General features: G+C 42.0%; 1 protein-coding gene across 10 annotated transcripts in view; it reads right to left on the reverse strand.

The window, feature by feature from the left end:
* Window positions 1–20158, reverse strand: part of CHRDL1 (chordin like 1) — a 179562-nt gene that overhangs the window by 11300 nt on the left and 148104 nt on the right. For 7 of the 10 annotated variants that reach the window (XM_074323572.2, XM_074323573.2, XM_074323574.2 and 4 more), the window contains 2 exons: window positions 19498–19666; window positions 15850–16059 (listed from right to left, as the gene is read on the reverse strand). In XM_074323572.2, the coding sequence (XP_074179673.1) occupies window positions 15850–16059; window positions 19498–19666 (379 nt within the window). The remainder of the gene's footprint in view (window positions 1–15849; window positions 16060–19497; window positions 19667–20158) is intronic. The other 3 variants (XM_019718631.3, XM_074323569.2, XM_074323571.2) reach the window with 1 other exon arrangement.

The raw sequence follows: 20158 nt of genomic DNA on the forward strand, positions 1-20158 counted from the left end.
TGGGTCATCAGTGAATTGTATTTATCTCTTTTCCCTTCTGTCATGCAGGATCTTGGCTCCTGCTCCCCGCACAAGAACGCAGGATATGGTGAGGCCAAAAAGGAACACCAACGGAGCCATAGATAGGGGAATCATACCACTATATTCTCGCTGTCGGCTGGGTTATAGATACAGGAAGCAGGAGCCACATGATCCACAATCTGCTGTCTGCTTCTCTGCCAACCAACCCCACTTGCTGGCTGAAATCCTTTGTCTGCTTCTCTGCCAACCAACCAACCCCCTAGCATAGCCATGGCAGTTATATTAGTGGTTAATGGCTAACTGGTAACAGCTGATTGTCACCCAGCCACAGTGAATGGCCATCTGATTACAGCTGACGGCCATCTACTACCTGAGCCAGCACCTTTCCACGTGAGGCCGAGAACCTGGAAACTGCTCTCTGGGATTCTGTACCCACACTCCACCTCTCCAGGGTCTTGCCTCACAATCTACATGACAAGCATCTTCTGCGAGGGGCCCTGTGTCAGGAACCCAGCTCATGAGAAAAAGTTTCAGTCCAGTTCAAGTAATGTCCCAGTGGGTGTCCCTCAATGTCCGCCTACTTTCTGGGCACAGCCAGAGTTTCTCAGGGTACCACCAGTCTTTCTGGGCACAGCCAGACTTCCTGGGCACAGCCAAGGTTTCTCAGGGTACTGTGCTGGAACAATAGTGGCTCACTGCCAAGGTGCTTACATATTCTTGATGGCAGCTGGTTGAGACACAGGAAGCAAACATCCTCCTGCACCCCAATGAGGGGTCTCCCTGCACCAGTCTCACTGGCAGCCGGGTGAGATACGGGAAGCAAACATCCGCCAGTTCCACGACATGGTGGTACAGTCCCAAACAGTCAAGCAGTCCATCAAATCAGGGATGAGAGGCAATCCCCATAGTCCACAGTCATTCGCCAGGGCTGTGTGTTGGCCTCACAATGTGTGCTCTCTGTGCAGGGTGAGGGCTCCAAGTCCTCCCCAACCTGGGGGTGAGGGACGCCTTTGACCAGTAGAATGTAAGGACCAGGCCAGCAAGTAGCCTTTGTTTTGTTCATCTCTCTATTCTCAGTGTAACAGTCTTGCACACAGTAGGCACATCATACATATTTTCAAATTGAATGCATGATAAAGTATATGCCCCTTGATGCTCTGAAGTTGCTCAGAACATGAAGCAGGTGCCCTGGTGTCGTGTGGGAGACCCTTGCTCACTCCTCCATTTGTCCTGTGAGGTGGCCTGCAGGGTCTCTGGTCCCGCTCCTAATCAAGCTGAAAGGAGTCGGCCTCAAGGGGCTGCATGAAGTTCTGGAGGGACACGGGTCGCACTTTCCCAGACTTCTCCTTTAGGCTTCTCTGGAATTGCTGTTCCGGACACAACTGTTTCCAAAGTTCCAACAAAAGTGGATTGGGTTGTTGGTCTGTTTTTTCCCGATCGACCCTGCTGCCATGAGCTCATGCCACATCTGTGCACGTGTTACTTTCTGAGGCCCGCAACCTTTACCTTTGATTTGGGCTTCCGGGTCTGAACTGCTCGGACCTCCTGTCTTAATTTCCTTCGCCTCCGGCTTTCAACATCCCCTAGGGTGGCCACGGCAATTGTAAGTTCATGGATCTGCTGCCCACATAGGGTGTAAAAATGGCAACCAAGGATCCAAAAGCACTCGCAGGTGCAGTATCCAAAACCAGATCTCTCATGCTGGCTATAAAAAGCTCGTCATCCGGCCCCTGCATATTAGGGTTGAACATAGCATGTCTCATACCCATACGGATTATTTGTGTAAGTTCTGTATATGCCTGCCATTGACTCACAGTGCCTGGCAGCTCGCCAGCCTGTCCCCATACTGTGCGTACTGCAGCAGTGAGCCAATCCATTAAAGTGTGGTTGCCCTGGTCTTGGGCCAACGTATGGCAGTTCTGTAACCTTTGTCTCAGGGACGGATGCACTGTCACAAAGGCTAGCTTTTCCATCTCACCTGGGGAGCAGAGAATGTTGTCTGCTCACTCATCCCATAAACATAATAACCAAGCCAAGACGGGCTCTCCAGGACTCTGTCTGTACTGCCTCCCCAGCTCCTGCAAGTCAGTGGGAGTGTAAGGGGTGTAGGTTGTAAACTCAGTCACAGCTGGGTTGCCAGCAGCAATGCCCCCGGATCCCAAAGGTTGCTCACGTTTTATCCTTTGCTTCAAGATTGGCTGGATTGGGGGTTGGGAGCTATGTTGTCTCCACTTGCTTCCTCCGCCTCTGCCTCAGAGTATCCACTGTGGGGTCTCTCTTCTAACGCAGACCCGAGCTTCCAGCGCCTCCAACCGGGACATCTGGTCCGCCACCTGGGCCATTTCATTAAGCGCACTTTCCATGTTGAGACTCAAGGCCATGAGGAACATCCAGCCCCCGCGGCCAGGTATAGCCTTCTCCTCCTCTGGCAACCGCTCAGCCAGAGCCTGCAGGGCCCTCTCCACGCTTGCTGGAGAGCCATCCATGTCCTCCCGCCCCTCCTTGGGGGTCCAACTCCTGAGAACAGTGGCCACCGGGCACCACACACTGTGTGGGGGCCACATGTCCTCCTGCCCAGAGTCAGACGCCATTCCTATCTGGTTGGAATCTTGCTCGCTGTGCCAGGTGTCTGAGTGTGTGGAGGCCTCCATGTATAATGTCCATAATCCTCGGAGCCTACAGCAGAAGCAGATCAACAAAAGGAAGACAACGCCTTCCATGGCCAAGAGGGTGGTGTGCCAGCTGGAGGCTTGAGTCACCCAGGCAGACCAAACCTCCCGTTCCCAGTGTTACTCCTCACGGGCCTCCTGAAGCTGAACTTTTACACACACAAACTGCTCCACCAGGCTTTGGTAGGTTTTGGCTTGCACCATACTCTGCTCGCTGCGTCATTTGTCATGTGGGAGACCCTGCTCACTGCTCCATTTTTTCGAGCAGGAGACCCTGCTCGCTGCGCCATTTGTCGTGCGGGGCGGCCTCGGGGTCTCTGGTCCTGTTCCCCACATAAGAACGCAGGATATGGTGAGACCAAAAAGGAACACCCACGGAGCCATAAGTAGGGGAGTCATACCACTATAGTCTCACTGGAGGCTGGAGTCACATGACCTGCAACCTGCTGTCCGCTTCTCTGCCTGCCAACCAACCGACTCACTCGACTGACTTGACTCACCAACCAGCGCAGTTATATCAGTGGCTAATTGGCTAACTGGTTACAGCTGATGGTCGATTAGCCACAGCCAACGGCCATCTACTACCAGCACCTTTCCATGTGAGGCCGAGAGCCTGGAAACTGCTCTCTGGGACTCTGTCCCCACACCTGGCCTCTGTGGATAGTGACTCTTGTTAGGCAATGTGACTATAAGGAGTCATTCAATTTGCAAACACCTGTGGCTGGTACACTGAGAGACAGGTACACAGAAGAGGAGAGAGATTCTCTCCTTCTGTGTTGCCCAATAAGTCCTCTATCTCCACACACCTGAGCAGGGTGGGGAAAGAACTTTTTCAGAGAAACAGGTTTAGTCAGTAAGACTCTTCAGTATATTGTCAATTGGAAGTTTGGAGGGCAGTTTAAAAATAATAACTTTTATTATTTTTCTAATCACAAAAGTAATGTACATTGAAAATTTAGAAAATACAGATAAACAAGAAGAAAATAAGAATTACCCATAAGTCAGTCACCTAAAGATAGCCACTGTTAACATTCTTCCACATGCCCTCCCAGTCTTTTATTTTGTCTAAGTGTGTTATAAACACTTTCTTTTTGTAACACACAATGTGGGATCATATTATAATGTTGAAAGTAAACTGACACCTTGGGACGCTTAACCATGGAGATGGGAGGACTGTGGGTGGATTTGGACCCCTTGCTGACTCTCTAGTCTTAACTTCCTGTTGAACTCTGTGGTAACCTCCAGGGAGAGGGAGGTTAACATAAGAGGGAGCCATGTTGGGCTCAGCCCCTCTCTTTTTCCAGGCCTCAGAGGACTGCCCTCCATGTGTGCAGGCCCACGTGCCTTCTCTTGACAGTTCCGTTTTCTTTTTTTTCTTCCCGAATAAACCGTTTTCTTTTGGTGGATTATCTAGAGAATTATTTTAGTAGACGACAATACATATTATTTTTAGCTTGCTTTTTGTACTTAACAAATATATTGCAAACATCTTTCTATGTCATTAAATCTTGGTCTACAATGATTTTTAAATTGTTGTGTACTATGCCACAGCAAAGCCACACCATAATATATTTAACTATTCCCATACTGGTAGACTTCCTAATTGTTTACAATTTTTCACGATTGTAAACAGCACTGCAGCAAAAATCCTTGTTTGTATATTTGTGTATGCCTATTATTTATTACCTTGTTAGGATTCCTAGGCATTGAATTGCTTAGCCAAAGAGTATGGAAAGTAAAGGTTTTAATAAATATTACCAACCTGAGAGGCCAATTATTTAAAAGGCAATGCCTATTCTGTGTCCTGTTCTCACACCTTTTTGATTCGTTCACTTATTTGAATTACCTGCATCAATAAAATCCTAAGCACACAACAAAATGGGATTTGGTCTGAAGATCTGAGATTCAAATTATAATAACATATACTGGGAGGATTTATCTTACTTGGGGTAGTTTAGTTAATATTAGTCTAATCTGAAGTTATCATGTTGTAATACTTACATGACTACAGGCATTAGACCCTTGACCAAAGAGAAAATTGTGTTGGTGGAAGTATTCCTAAGTGACACTAAAAAATTTGAGGATTCAGTGAGATCACAGACTTGGAAGTCATAAAAGGTCATCGTGGCTGGGTGGCCCCCATGTCCATATCGACCTCATAATGTGCTCTTTCCCTACCCCTAATAAGTACATTTCCTCACCAATTGTAATGGCCCATTTCTCTATTTCAGATCAGATAGCTCCTGTCCTTACTGTCCATACCCTACCCTCTGTTTACTCTGGAGCACAAGGGTCACTATATTAAGAAAGATTTTGTTTGTGCCATTAATAAATGCTTCTCAAACTTTAATGTTCACAAGAATCAAGTGGGGAGTCCTGTTAAAATGCAGATTCTGAAGCAGTAGGTTGCAGGTTGAACCTGAGTGTCTGCATTTCTTACTAGCTTCCAGGTGCTGCTGGTCCACAGACCATAGTTTGAGTAGCAACATCAGAAACTACCCTGGGCCTACAGCAGGTGTTCCCAAACTTGTCTGCAAATTAATATCATCTCAAGATCTTTTTATAAATTCCAAAACCCAGGCCACACCTCATATCAATTAAATCATCATTTGTGGGGATGGGATACAGGTATTTACAGAAGCTCTCTGGGGGATTCCAATGTGTAGACAACTTTAGGAACCATTGGCCTATTTGAAGATACTAAAAAATATGCATTGAATAGGTTCATGTTTGCCTGCTACTAATGAGAAGTTGTCTAAATGGAAGGAATAAATAATTTAGCTCTCTGCCTACATTTAATTTTCTTTAAATTAAAGTTTATTGGGGCGACAATTGTTAGTAAAGTTACATAGATTTCAGGTGTACAATTCTGTAATACATTATCTATATCTCACATTGTGTGTTCACCATCCAGAGTCAGTTCTCTTTCCATCACCATATATATCTACGGCCATACAACCCTGAACGAGCCTGATCTCGTCTCTGCCTACATTTAACAAATATTTGTTTTTTAAAGTGTCTCGGAAATTACTAATTAATTCACTCTCAGAATGTTGAAGCTAGAAGGACCCCCCAAAATAATCCACTCTAACCCTCCTATTTTGCATAGAAGGCTCTGAGAGTGACTTGTTCTAAGTCATACAGGGAACCAGTGACTGAGCCAGGGCTGGAATAATTGATTAACAATCCCAAACTATGTCAATCCCAGTACTATGAACTATATTTTTATCTAGTCATGTGTCAAAACCACCATTTAAATAATTAATTTGCTGCAGCCTGCAGTGTGTCCCCTCCCAGGAGGCCCCAGGGCTGGCAAGCCCAGTGGCCAGCTTCGGACTGAGGGGAGCATCACCTGGCTGCCTCCAAAGACAACATACCCAAAGGGCAGATTGGGCTGTCACCTGTTAAAGTGAATCCTGCTCTGTACGGTCAGCCCCTGCACCACAATTCCTCCACTGTAGCCATGGCCAGTCCTCACAACCAATCAGCCTGAGAGTCACTCCCTCCCATTAACGTGCAAACAGAACCAAGGCTCAACTACAACAGGAGGGTACACACAACCCACACAAGGGGAACACCTGGAGCACCTGGCTCTGGTGACCAGAGAGACTGCCACTGGATGCCATAGGACACCTACTACATAAGGCCAATCTACCAAGACTGGGAGACGTAGCAACCCTACCTAATACATAGAAACAAATACAGAGAGGCAGCAAAAACATGGGGAGACAAAGAAACATGTCTCAAATGAAAGAATAGAACAAAGCTCCAGAAAAAGAACTGAACAAAATAGAGGCAAGCAATCTATCAGGCACAGAGTTCCAGACACTGGTTATAAGGATGCTCAATGACCTCAGGGAGAACTTCAACAAAAAGATAGGAAACATGAAAATGGAGACAGAAAACATAAAAAAGAACCAATCAGAAATAAAGAATACAATAACTGAAATAAAAAATACAGCAAAGGGAATCAACAGTAGATTAGATGAAGGAGAGGATTGAATCAACGATTTAGAAGATAAGGTAGCAGAAAACACCCAATTAGAACAGCATAAAGAAAAAAGAATCCAAAAAAAATGAGGAGAGTTTAAGGGGCCTCTGGGACAACATCAGGCATACCAACATTCACATCATAGAGGTACCAAAAGGAGAAGAGGGACAGCAAGGAATTGAAAACCTATTTGAAGAAATAATGATGGAGAACTTCCCTAACTTGGTGAAGGAAATAGACATACAAGCCTAGGAAGCTCTGGGAGTCCCAAACAAGATGAACCCAAAGAGGCCAACACCAAGACACATCATAATTAAAATTCCAAAGGTTAAACACAAAAAGAGAATCTTAAAAGCAGCAAGAGAAATGCAGTTAGTTACCTACAAGGGAGCTCCTATAAGACTGTCAGCTGATTTCTCAACAGAAACTTTACAGGCCAGAAGGGATTGGCACAAAATATTGAAAGCAATGAAAAGCAAGGACCTACAACCAAGATAAGATTACTTTACCCAGCAAAACCATCATTTAAAATCAAGGTACAGGAGACTTCCGGAAAAATGGCGGCCTGAGGTAAGCCTCTGTAAAGCTCCCCTGGAATTTACAAAGAATCGAACAACAAAAACTCCACAAAGGACTCCCTGCACAGCAGACGGGCAAGACGAAGAGGCCCACTACCGACTGAAATCACCTACAGGTGGGAGATTCGCGCGAATGGAGGGAGGAGGAAAGGGAGAAGGGCACGGAGACGGAGCCGCGCGGGCGCAGGACGCAGACCTAGCTCAGTGCGCCGAGCTCGCTGCTTCCTGGAACTACCGCAGCTGCTGGAGATCGGACTGCTAGGGCTCCGCCAGGGCTCCACAGGGCTGAGGGGGCAGCATATAACACGGCTGAACAAAACGCTCACAGCAGAGACCTCGGAGAAAAGACTGAGGGAAAAAGGCTGAAAACGGTGGTTTAAGCCCTCACTGCTGAGCAGAAAACGGAGACTTAGGCACTGAGACTAGCCGCCCCCTCCTACCCCTCCCAGAGCTCGCCCGGCCCCCACCTGCCCGGTGCTAGAAGCGAAACAGTAGCAGTGTCAGATCAAAACAACAGAAAATTTGCTGTTTTGAGAAATGTGGGCTGCAGACACAAATTCACAGCCCAACTAGTTCCGGCAAAGGGGAGGGAGCCATGGAAGCAGGACCGGCTGTGGTGGTGGTTGCCGCCATTGCTCTGGGCCACCTCTCACAACTTACCCTGACCCTGACCCCACCTATCTGGACGGATCCCTGCAGGAGTAAACAGAACGGCTGAAACATACGGGCTCTGAATCAGGAGCTGGAAGAGCTTTGGAACATCAAAAGCTCTCCGCATACCCACCGGGACACTGCGCCCTGTGACCTAGACGAACTATTAACAGAGGAGAAGCCCGTCTCCCAGGGAATCCCCCCATTGTGTGAGAAGCTGGAATAGTGCAGAGAAAACATAGCACTACCGTGTGGGAGAAGAAAAATAAATTGCAGTTGGAGAAATAATAAAACATTCTACCAACAAGTACTGGCAAACAAAAGAAAGACCTCTTCCTATCAACCTGTTGCAGAAGTCACTCCTGTAGATGTCTAGGAAGAGAAATAGTAAACCAGTAATCGCCATGAATAACCAAGGCAACAAGATAGCTAAGAAAGAAAGTGAAAAATCTCCAGAGAAGGCACTTAAAGATACAGAAATATGTAACTTAAATGACAGAGAATTCAAGATTGCAGTTCTGAAAAAACTCAACGAGATACAAGAAAACACAGATAGGCAGTTAAATGAACTCAGAAACTCAATCAAAGAACAGCATGAGCATTTTACGAAAGAGATTGAAATTTTAAAAAAGAACCAAACAGAAGTTCTGGAGATTAAGAACTCAATAGAAGAAATTAAGAATGAAATAACCAGCTTAGGTAGTAGAGTTGACCAGATGGAGGAAAGAATCAGTGACATCGAAGATAGAAACATGGAAATGACGCAGATAGAAGAAGAAAGAGACTTGAGACTTCAAAGAAATGAAAGAACTCTACAAGAACTTTCTGACTCCATCAGAAAGAGCAATATAAGAATAATGGGCATACCAGAAGGAGAAGAAAGAGACAAGGGAACAGAGAATATATTCAAACAAATTGTCGATGAGAACTTCCCAAATATGTGGACAGAACTGGACCTTCGAATCCAAGAAGCAAATAGAACACCTAGTTACCTCAATCCCAACAGGCCTTCTCCAAGGCACATTGTATTGAAGCTGCCTAAAATCAACGACAAAGAAAGAATCCTCAAGGCAGCCAGGGAAAAGAAGACGGTAACTTACAAAGGAAAGCCCATTAGATTATCATCAGATTTTTCAGCAGGAACTCTACAAGCCAGGAGAGAGTGGAACCAAATATTCAAACTATTGAAAGAGAGAAATCATGAGCCAAGAATAATATATCCAGCGAAGATATCCTTTAGATATGAAGGAGGAAAAAAGACCTTTCCAGACATACAGAAGCTGAGGGAATTTTCTAATACACGACCTGCACTACAAGAAATACTAAAGGAGGCTATTCGACCACCATCAACAGGGACAATTTGTGGCAACCAACACTCAAAAAGGGGGAGAGTAAAGGCCTGAACCGGAATATGGGAATGGAGAAAGTAAGCGTGCTGAAGAAAATGGAATACTCTAAATATCAAACTTTCTTTTACATAAACTTAAGGGTAACCACTCAAAATAAATCCAGAACTGAAATACATACTGAAATAAAAGAAGAAACAGCGGGAAACATCATAGAATCCCACCACACAGAAATAATAGACAACAACAAAAAGGCAAAGAAACAATGTAGACACAGCCTTACCAGAAAACTAAAGATAGAATGACAGGAAATCCTCACATATCAATAATCACCCTAAATGTAAATGGACTGAACTCACCAATAAAAAGGCACAGAGTAGCAGATTGGATCAAAAAACTAAACCCAACCATATGCTGCCTCCAAGAGACACATCTCAGCTACAAGGACAAGCATAGACTCAAAGTGAAAGGGTGGAAATTGACATTCCAAGCAAATGGTACCCAGAGAAAATCAGGTGTAGCCATAATGATATCAGATGAAACAGACTTCAAGGTGAAAAAGATAACAAGAGACAAAGATGGACATTTCATAATGGTGAAGGGGACTGTACAACAAGAAGACATAACAGTCATCAATATTTATGCCCCCAATCAGGGAGCACCGAAATATACCAAGCAACTGCTAACGGAACTAAAGGGAGAGAAATTGAGCAAAACACAACTAGAGTAGCGGAGTTAAATACATCATTGACAGCTATGGATAGATCATCCAAACAGAAAATAAATAACGAAATAGTAGCCCTAAATGACACATTAGATGAAATGGACATAATTGACATTTATAGAGCACTTCATCCTAAAACATCAGACTATACATTATTTTCTAGTGTACATGGAACATTCTCAAGGATAGACCATATATTGGGACATAAAATCAGTCTCAACAAATTTAAGAAGATTGAAATCACACCATGTATATTCTCTGATAACAAGGCTTTGAAATTGGATATCAACTGTAAAAAGAAAGCGGGGAAAAACACAAATACATGGAGATTAAACAACATACTTTTAAAGAAGGACTGGGTCAAAGAAGAAATTAGAGGAGAGATCAAAAGATACATAGAAACAAATGACAATGAAAATACATCCTACCAAAATTTTTGGGATGCAGCGAAAGCAGTTTTAAGAGGGAAATTTATCTCATTACAGGCTTATCTCAAGAAACAAGAAAACTCCCAAATAAATAACCTCATGTTACACCTTAAAGAACTAGAAAAAGAAGAACAAGTGAAACCCAAGGTCAGCAGAAGAAAGGAAATAACAAAAATAAGAGCAGAAATAAATGAAATAGAGAACAAAAAGACAATAGAAAAAATTAATATGACAAAGAGCTGGTTCTTTGAAAAGATTAACAAAATTGACAAACCCTTGGCTAGACTTACTAAGATAAAAAGAAAGAAGACACTGATTAACAAAATCAGAAACGTAAAAGGGGAAGTTATCACAGACACCACAGAAATACAAAGGATCATCCAAGAATACTATGAAGGACTATATGCCACCAAATTCAACAACCTAGAAGAAATGGACAAGTTTTTAGAAACATATAGCCTTCCAAGGCTGAACCATGAAGAACTGGAAAATCTAAACACACTGATCACCAGTAACGAAATTGAATCAGTCATCCAAAACCTTCCCAAAAGCAAAAGTCCGGGACCAGATGGCTTCACTAGTGAATTCTACCAAACCTTCAAAGAGGATCTAATACCAATCCTGCATAAACTCTTCCAAAAAATTGAAGAAGAGACAGTACTCCCTAACTCGTTTTAAGGGCCAGCATTACCCTGATACCAAAACCTGGTAAGGACAGCACAAAAAAAGAAGACTACAGACCAATATCTCTGATGAATACCGATGCAAAAATCCTAAATAAAATTCTAGCAAATCGAATACAACAATGCATTAAAAAGATTATTCATCACGACCAAGTGGGGTTCATCCCCGGGGCACAAGGATGGTTCAACATACACAAATCCATCAATGTGATACATCACATAAACAAAATAAAGGACAAAAATCATATGATTATATCAATTGATGCAGAAAAAGCATTTGACAAGATACAACATCCATTTATGATTAAAACACTTAATAAAATGGGTATAGAAGGAAAATACCTGAACATAATAAAGGCCATATATGACAAGCCCTCTGCTAATCTCATAATTAATGGAGAAAAACTGAAGCCCTTTGCTCTACATTCAGGAACACGACAGGGATGTCCCCTATCACCTCTGCTTTTCAACATAGTATTGGAAGTCCTTGCCAGAGCAATCAGGCAAGAGAAAGAAATAAAAGGCATCCAAATTGGGAATGAAGATGTTAAATTATCACTGTTTGCAGATGACATGATGCTATATACAGAAAACCCTAAAAACTCCACCAAAAAGCTATTAGAAACAATCAACGAATACAGTAAAGTTGCCGGCTACAAAATCAAAGCACAAAAGTCCATTGCATTCCTATATACTAACAATGAAATCTCAGAAAAAGAAATACAAAAAACAATTCCTTTTGCAATTGCAGCAAAAAGAATAAAATACCTAGGAATAAACTTAACCAAGGATGTGAAAGACCTATATGCTGAAAACTATAAGACATTTTTGAAAGAAATTGAAGAAGACACAAAGAAATGGAAAGACATTCCGTGCTCATGGATTGGAAGAATCAACATAGTTAAAATGGCCATATTACCCAAAGCAATATACAGATTCAATGCAATCGCCGTCAAAATCCCAATGGCATATTTTAAAGAAATAGAACAAAAAATCATCAGATTTGTTTGGAACCACAAAAGACCCCGAATAGCCAAAGCAATCTTAAGGAAAAAGTACAATAATGGAGGTATCACACTTCCTGACTTTGGCTTGTACTACAGGGCTACAATAATCAAAACAGCATGGTATTGGCAGAAAAACAGACACATAGACCAATGGAATAGAATTGAGAACCCAGAAATAAAACCACATAAATATGGACAGACAATTTTTGACAAAGAAGCTAAAAACATACAATGGAGCAAAGACAGCCTCTTCAATAAATGGTGCTGGGAGAATTGGATAGCCACATGCAAAAGAATGAAACTGGACTGCTATTTGTCACCATGTACCAAAATTAGTTCCAAATGGATCAAAGGCTTAAGCATAAGACCTGACACAATAAACTGCATAGAAGAAAACATAGGTACTAAACTTATGGACCTTGGGTTCAAAGAGCATTTTATGAACTTGACTCCAAAGGCAATGTAAGTAAAAGCTGAAATAAACGAATGGGACTGTATGAAACTTAAAAGCTTCTGTACAGCAAAAGAAACCATTGACAAAATAAAGAGTCCACCAACTGAATGGGAGAAGATTTTTGCAAACAGTGCCTCTGATAAGGGGCTAGTATCCAGAATATACAAGGAACTCATGCAACTCAACAACAACAAAAACAAACAACCCAATTGAAAAATGGGCAGAGGACTTGAAGAGACATTTCTCCAAAGAGGACATACAAATGGCAAATAGACATATGAAAAAATGCTCAACATCACTAATCATCAGAGAAATGCAAATCAAAACCACAATGAGATATCACCTCACCCCAGTCGAATGGCTATCATCAAGACAAAAATAACAAATGTTGGAGAGGCTGTGGAGAAAAAGGAACCCTCATACACTGTTGGTGGGAATGCAGACTGGTGCAGCCGTTATGGAAGGCAGTGTGGAGGTTCCTCAAAGAATTACGAATAGAATTGCCATATGACACAGCAATCCCTCTCCTGGGTATCTACCCAAAAAATCTGAAAACATTTAGAGATAAAGACACGTGTGCTCCAATGTTCATTGCAGCTTTGTTTACGGTGGCCAAGACATGGAAACAACCAAAATGTCCTTCAATAGATGAATGGATAAAGAAGTTGTGGTATATATACACAATGGAATACTATTCGGCAGTAAGAAAAGATGATATAGGAACATTTGTGACAACATGGATGGATCTTGAGAGAGTAATGCTGAGCGAAAAAAGTCAGAGAAAAAAAGCAGAGAACCATGTGTTTTCACTGATATGTGGTATATAAACCAAAAACAACAAAAGAACAAGACAAACAAATGAGAAACAGAAACTCATAGACACAGACAATAGTTTAGTGGTTGCCAGAGGGTAAGGGGGGTGGGGGGTGGGGGGTGGGAGATGAGGGTAAGGGGGATCGAATATATGGTGATGGAAGGAGAACAGACTCTGGGTGATGAACACACAATGGGATTTATAGATGATGTAATACAGAATTGTACACCTGAAATCTATGTAATTTTACTAACAATTGTCACCCCAATAAATTTAATAAAAAAAATAAAAAATAAAAAAAAATAAAATCAAGGTACAGATAAAGAGCTTCCCAGGTAAGAGAAAGCTAAAGAAGTTCATCACCACCAAACAAGCATTACAGGGAATGTTAGAGGGACTTCTTTAAGATGAAAAAAAGACAAAATTATGCATAATAAAATGGCAATAACTACATATCTATCAATAATTACTTTAAATGTGAACAGATGAAATGCTCCAATCAAAAGACATAAGGTAGCTGAATGGATAAGAAAACAAGACACGTACATATGCTGCCTACATGAAGCTCAAAAGACACACAGAGACTGAAAGTAAAGGAATAGAATAAGATATTTAATGAAAACGGAAACAGAAAAATAGATGGGGTAGCAGTACTTACACCAGACAAAATATACTTTAAATCAAATGCTATAGCAACAGACAAAGAAGGACCCAGTAATCCCACTTCTGGGTATTTATCCGAAGAAACCCAAAACACTGCTTTAAGGGGATGTGTGCATCCATATGTTAATTGCAGCATTGTTTGCAATGGCCAAGATGTGGAGGCAGCCTGGGTGTCTGTTGGTGGATGAGTGAATAGAGTAGGTGGTAGATATATACAATGGAATATTGCTTGGCTAGGGAAGAGAATGGGTTCTTGCCATCTGCAGTGGCATGGATGGCCCTGAATGGTATTGTGCTGAATGAAGCATGTCAGTCAGAGAAAGACAGATGTAATGTGATTTCGCTTATATGTGGAATCTGAAGAACAAAATAAACAAACAAAGAAAACAGAAACAAACTCATAGATACAGTGAACACTTTGATGGTTGCCAGACTGGAGGGCTTTTGAGGTGGGTGAAAAAGGGGAAGGGATTAAGAAGTACAAATTGGTTGTTACAAAGCAGTCATGAGGATGTAGGGCATCACATAAGAAATACAGTCAATAATATTTTAATAACTATGTATGGTGTCAGAAGGGCTGGGTGTAAAAGGGGAAGAGATTAGGAAATACAAATTGGTAGTTACAAAATAGTCATAGGAATATAAAATAAAGCATAGGGAATATAGTCGGTAATATGGTAATAACTATGTATAGCGCAAGGTGGGTACTAGACTAGTCAGAAAGATCATTTCTTAAATTATATAAATGTCCAACCACTATGCTGTACACCTGAAACTAACATAAAAGTATATTGAATGTCAACTGTAACTGAAAAGTTAAAAAAGGAGGAAAAAGAAGAAGAGGAATAAGTGCTTCAAATTTCCAGTATAAAACAAATAAGTCTTGGGGATGTATTATAATATACAGCATAGGAATATAGTCAATAATATTGTAATAGTGTGGTACAGTGTCAGATGGTTGTTGGAATTATCATCGTGATCACTTCTTTAGGTATACAAATGTTAAATAACTATGGTGTACAACTGAAACTAATATAATATAGTATGGTAGCTCTATTTTAATAAAAATCTTAAAAATAATAAATAAATAATTTGTCCTTTTCATCAGTTAATATTTTCTACTGGCCTGGAAAACACAATGGGCTAGAAGTGACCTGGGTTCCAGGCCTTGATTTTATTAGCTCTCTATGTGACTCTGGGCAAAACACTGTATACACCTCAGTTTTTTCATCCTAAAAAGAGAAACAATATCATGATAGGATTTTAGTCTTGGAAGGGAGGTTGGAGATCAACTGTTGAAAATTTTTATTGTATAGTATAGATGAGGCTGATGAGGTCCAGAGCATAGTTGGCACATTTTCAAGGCCACACAGCAACTTAGATTAGAACGAGTACCCACTCTCCTTCCACTGTACCACATCTGTCTCTCATCCTAGCTCAAAAAGGTACTGGATGTGACTGTGTTTTGATGAGTTAAATAGTGATAGAACTGAAAGGTACTACTGTTCTTCCTAATCATTATCATAAGCTAATTTCTCTACTATTTACAAAACCAAGGCTTAAGTTTGGCATTTAGGTCTACATTGGATCAAAGGTATTGTTGACACAAGCAACTCCCGTCTATTTCTTAGTAGTAAACTTCTTCCAAGCTTCCATCTTACTAGCCCTTCAAGAGAGGAGCAAATGAAGTCCATTATCAGTAGAACTATTATCATTACAGTGATATCACAGGTTGATTATATTTCTGATGCTCAAACAACACTGAGAATGACTAAGTGGGGATCTCAGTCAACCAAAGGCAGGGCTTCAAACCAACGCACCTTTTGCCTTTTTACCTGGACACACCTTGCAGCACTTTCCGTCTACTTTTTGAGGATACTTGCAGGGGTATCGGTTGGGGCAATGGATTTTCTTACACTCTTGTTTGGTGACATTACAAGTGCACAGCACACATTCCACAATGCCAAATGCCCGGAGGTTCGGGTGCCAGGACTCGCCATGGGAATAGGTCTTTCCATTGGAAACACACACTGTAAGAGAACATATGACTGGAAATTAAAGTCTAGGGAGTTGAAATGGGTCCCTGTACTCAGAACCAAAGACTGGAACCCCTTAAGACATCAAACATCCTTTGTTCTTTACATGACCGTGGAGAACAGCCTCTTCTGACTCAAAACACAGCTTGGGCTTTGTTCTACCATCAACAACTATTCAGGTTCTTCAACCATGGCCTCTGAATGTTCACAAGTGCCTGGCAGTCAATAAATATTTTTTTAAGTGCAGAAATGAATGAATGCACGAAAGCAGAGTTCTATCTGTCTGGGGTATCTGATAAGGAACCTCTAGTAGAATGTAGTGCTAACACCTGCATTTCCATAGAGGATTATATGGCCCAAATGTATGTGCTTCTTAGCATGATAATTTACCAGAGATTTGCTACCCAGGGAGACTAGATGTGAAAGCTACTGCTCTTTCCAAAGGGCCAAGTTTTTTCAGATCCTGAAGCAAATCCATTCAGAATATCAAATGCTATGAGAGTCTGATTCACCAACACAGATGGGTGTGGAGCTTCATGGTGCGGGCCTACTCTCTGGCATGGGAAGGAAGGTGCTAAGACAAGATTGAAATAAAAAGGACCCATACCATCCCAGTAAGTAGTGAAAGGTAGTCCTTTTGTCACTAATCTTCAGGCAATGTCTTCTGCCCCCACCTCATAGTGGCTATAGAGATTTGACTACAGCGAACCAGTGCCTGTACTACAGCTATCCTTTGGTGGTCTCATATTTGTTGAGTGGGAAGTGAAGCTCTGTGTTTTTTGAGGGTCCTTGCAAGAGCAAGCATCTGGGCTGCAGGTTGAGAGGTCTATGAAGGGAAGGGGCCACAGGAACATCCTCCAGTGTAAACCAACCAAAACATATTCAGCTCCTACTGTAAGACACAGAGCTAGGCTCCAGGATGAGAACTCCACAGGGCTGCAAATGGGGGAGGTCTGAGACTGAGTTTTCTCCGTTTTTCAAAATGCTGAGACATTCTGGGGATTTCAAACCACAACTGGGCCTGGGTATGTTTCTCATTATTCCCATCACCTCATCATACCAATCAACAACATGTGGGCTGTATCACATAAGGTGGGGCTAGGGTGGGAGAAATAGCCCCACACAGAGTGTTTCAATGAACTGACTGATTTGGCTGCAAAACAGTGGCTTCAGAAGGATGAATCACTGGGCTATTTGTTTCTCATCAAGTCCATTGATTCATATTAGGAAATATGGATGATGTTGGCTGTCTTTTCTTGGCCTTCACAAGAGCTGCTAGAGTATTAGGTACTCTAACAGGTCAATCTATATAATATTTCCAAAGGCCTAAACCTAAATCAGAGAAGTTCCCAACCTTACAGTAAAATACGATAGGGATTTGATATCTGAACTGTGAGGCTCAGGGCTGTGAATGGAATCACATGACAAGAGAGGACAGATGTGTTGTTCTCTCTCCTGCCCTCACCTCTTCTCCTCCCTATACAGTTACACTCCCTTCCAGACAATGCAATCAAGTGAGTACATAGTCTGCTTCAAGAAGTTTAGGCTGGACTCAAATTCAAATTGGTGGAGTCCCATTGCTTCTCTCAGTTGACTCTAGCAAGGGAAAAGTAGGTGTATCTCAGAGAAGCACATAGTTAGCAGGAAAGCTAAAAAACAAACAAACATGAAAAACAAACAAACAACAACAACAACAACAGAAAACAACAGGTGGGGCAGAGAGGACTCAGTATTATATAGCTAGGTTCCCTTTCCCCTAAATGTTTAGACTAAGGGAATAATCTAGACTGGATGAGCGCCTACAGTCTCAAGTGAAATAAGGTGATGCTAATTCTCTAGAGGGAAATGTAGCCTTCTCCCCACCAACAAATTCTCAAGGTGATTTTGAATCATCCATCGGAGGCATTGGGAATTGAGGATGGGGACAAGTGATTCTCCAGTGAACTGCTGCATCCAGATCAACAGGGGCAATGAGTAAATGTGAACCGCTAGGGTTTTTGTACGACATGGAGAAAATCAAAGGATGAGCCTCTGCCCTGAAAATGAAGAGGTCTGTAGAAATTACGGGATTTAGGGTTTTCAAAGTCCATTTCCCCACATGATTTTTAAGGCTTTGAAATACTTTCAGAGCAAATGGAATCTATTGGAGGCAATTTAGGATTGAAAATCAAACTGCATCTTTACTTAACTCCTCCTCCTCATTTCATAAATTCATATCAGAATGCCTTGGAATTTAAAAATAATAAATTTCAAATCAAACCCAGATCGATAGTAAATATTTCTAATTCTTCTAATACATCACCATTTTTTATTAAGAGTTTTATTTTGAAGGTTCTTCTTAAGCCTGTTAGTTTCTAAAGCAATTTAATTTTTTTATTTGTAATCTAAAATTTATATCTAACTAGTAACAGATGTGATCAACTAGCTTTGGTTTGATTAGCTTTGTTGAGATTTATAGTAAGAGTTCTTTGTAAAGGATCGGTTTTCACTCATGTTATTCAATCATTTGGTCTAATAATTTATTACTTTTAACCCATTCAGAGAACTGTCTTTGGTTTGTTTTTCCTTTAAAGGAAACAAAACATGTTTATGGTTTCATAAAAAGGAATCAGCTGAGCTTTTGCTCTGAAGAGCTGCTTGACACTATGCCTAAAATAGTAAGAAGCAGTCAATAGTTTGATAGAATTTCTCCTCCCCCCACCCCTGCTAATGGGGGGTGGGGGAGGTGGAGGCCAGGGGACTCCATGCAGGAAGGAACAGCCTCAGAGTGTGTCGGTGCCTGCTGCAGCCAGCTGGTCAGCTGAATAGGCTGTGTATCCGTGATAACATGATCAGTCCTCCTGGTGCTCAGGCCAGGATATTTCTGGATTTCTCACTAGATTAATAAATTCTAAGGACAATCTCCTCACATGAAATAGAATATCTGAGTGTTGGGCCCAGTATATGTATCTTTAACAAGAGCCCCAAAAGAATCTGGGGTGCACTGAGGTGTGAGAATAATATTTCTAAGGTATGGATAAGAGCTTTAAAAGTGTTTGGCACTGAGTACCTTTGAGCATTGAGTATCCTAACTGGAAAACGAACACTTCTCATTCTGTTAAAGACCCAATGAACTTTCCCAAATGACCTTCAACCCCCAGGGGCAAATGAGAAAATGCTGGAGGCTGCATTAGGTTCACTGCTTTCTTATCATCTGTCCTAAATAAGGACAGATACACTTGAAATATAAACTATGCTCTTTGGGCTGCAGTTAGGGAAATCCTGAGTCCCTGGAGTCATCTGCCCATACATCGTACACTTGAGGGTGAGTGATCCACATGTGAATGTATGATATGCATAAGAGGAAGCGGCCTTTTCCAGCTCCAGCCCTCCGAAGACCCGGGCTGGTGAAGCCCTGATGTAGATGCAGTACAAAAGGAATACACCACTTACCTTGCCCATGCTTGTGCTTGTTATTGATGACAATCTGCACTATGGTGCCTGAGGCTTGCTGGGAATCCATAAGAGCTCTCCGGTGACTTCTGGCCCCAGGAAAGCGGGGCAGACCTCCGGACTGCCAGCTTGGTGGAAGATCATAGTGAGAGCGGTGGTAAGAATGTCTCTGTAAAATGACAAGGACAAATTCAGTCCCCTAAATCCATCAATGAGAAGGCAGACATGGCCTTACATACATTAGAAGGCCATTTGATGACTTTTAGTGGTGAGCTCTGATCTGAAATGCATGTCCACCCCCACAAATAGAGGAACATGAAGTCGGACAATGAAGTTCACGAACTCATCCTAGAAAAAATGTTACATGCCTCATTGCTGAATATCACTACAGTCACCTTCTAAATACTCCCCTTGGGAAGCTGTGCACCGATACCAGCGCCTAGTCCACCCTTCAGAGCAATTTTGGAACTCTTTTTCTGGAATGGCCATCAGACCTGTCATTGTACTATCGATGTCCTGAATGTCATCAAAGTTTCTTCCTTTCAATATTTCCTTTATCTTTGGGTAAAGAAAGAAGTCACTGGGGGCTAGCTCAGGTGAGTGGGGAGGGTGTTCCAATACAGTTATTTGTTTACTGTCTAAAAACTCCCTCACAGACAGT

This window comes from Rhinolophus sinicus, chromosome 18, assembly GCF_057876585.1.
Source record: "Rhinolophus sinicus isolate RSI-liver-muscle chromosome 18, RSI-T2T, whole genome shotgun sequence".
Lineage (NCBI taxonomy): Eukaryota > Metazoa > Chordata > Mammalia > Chiroptera > Rhinolophidae > Rhinolophus > Rhinolophus sinicus.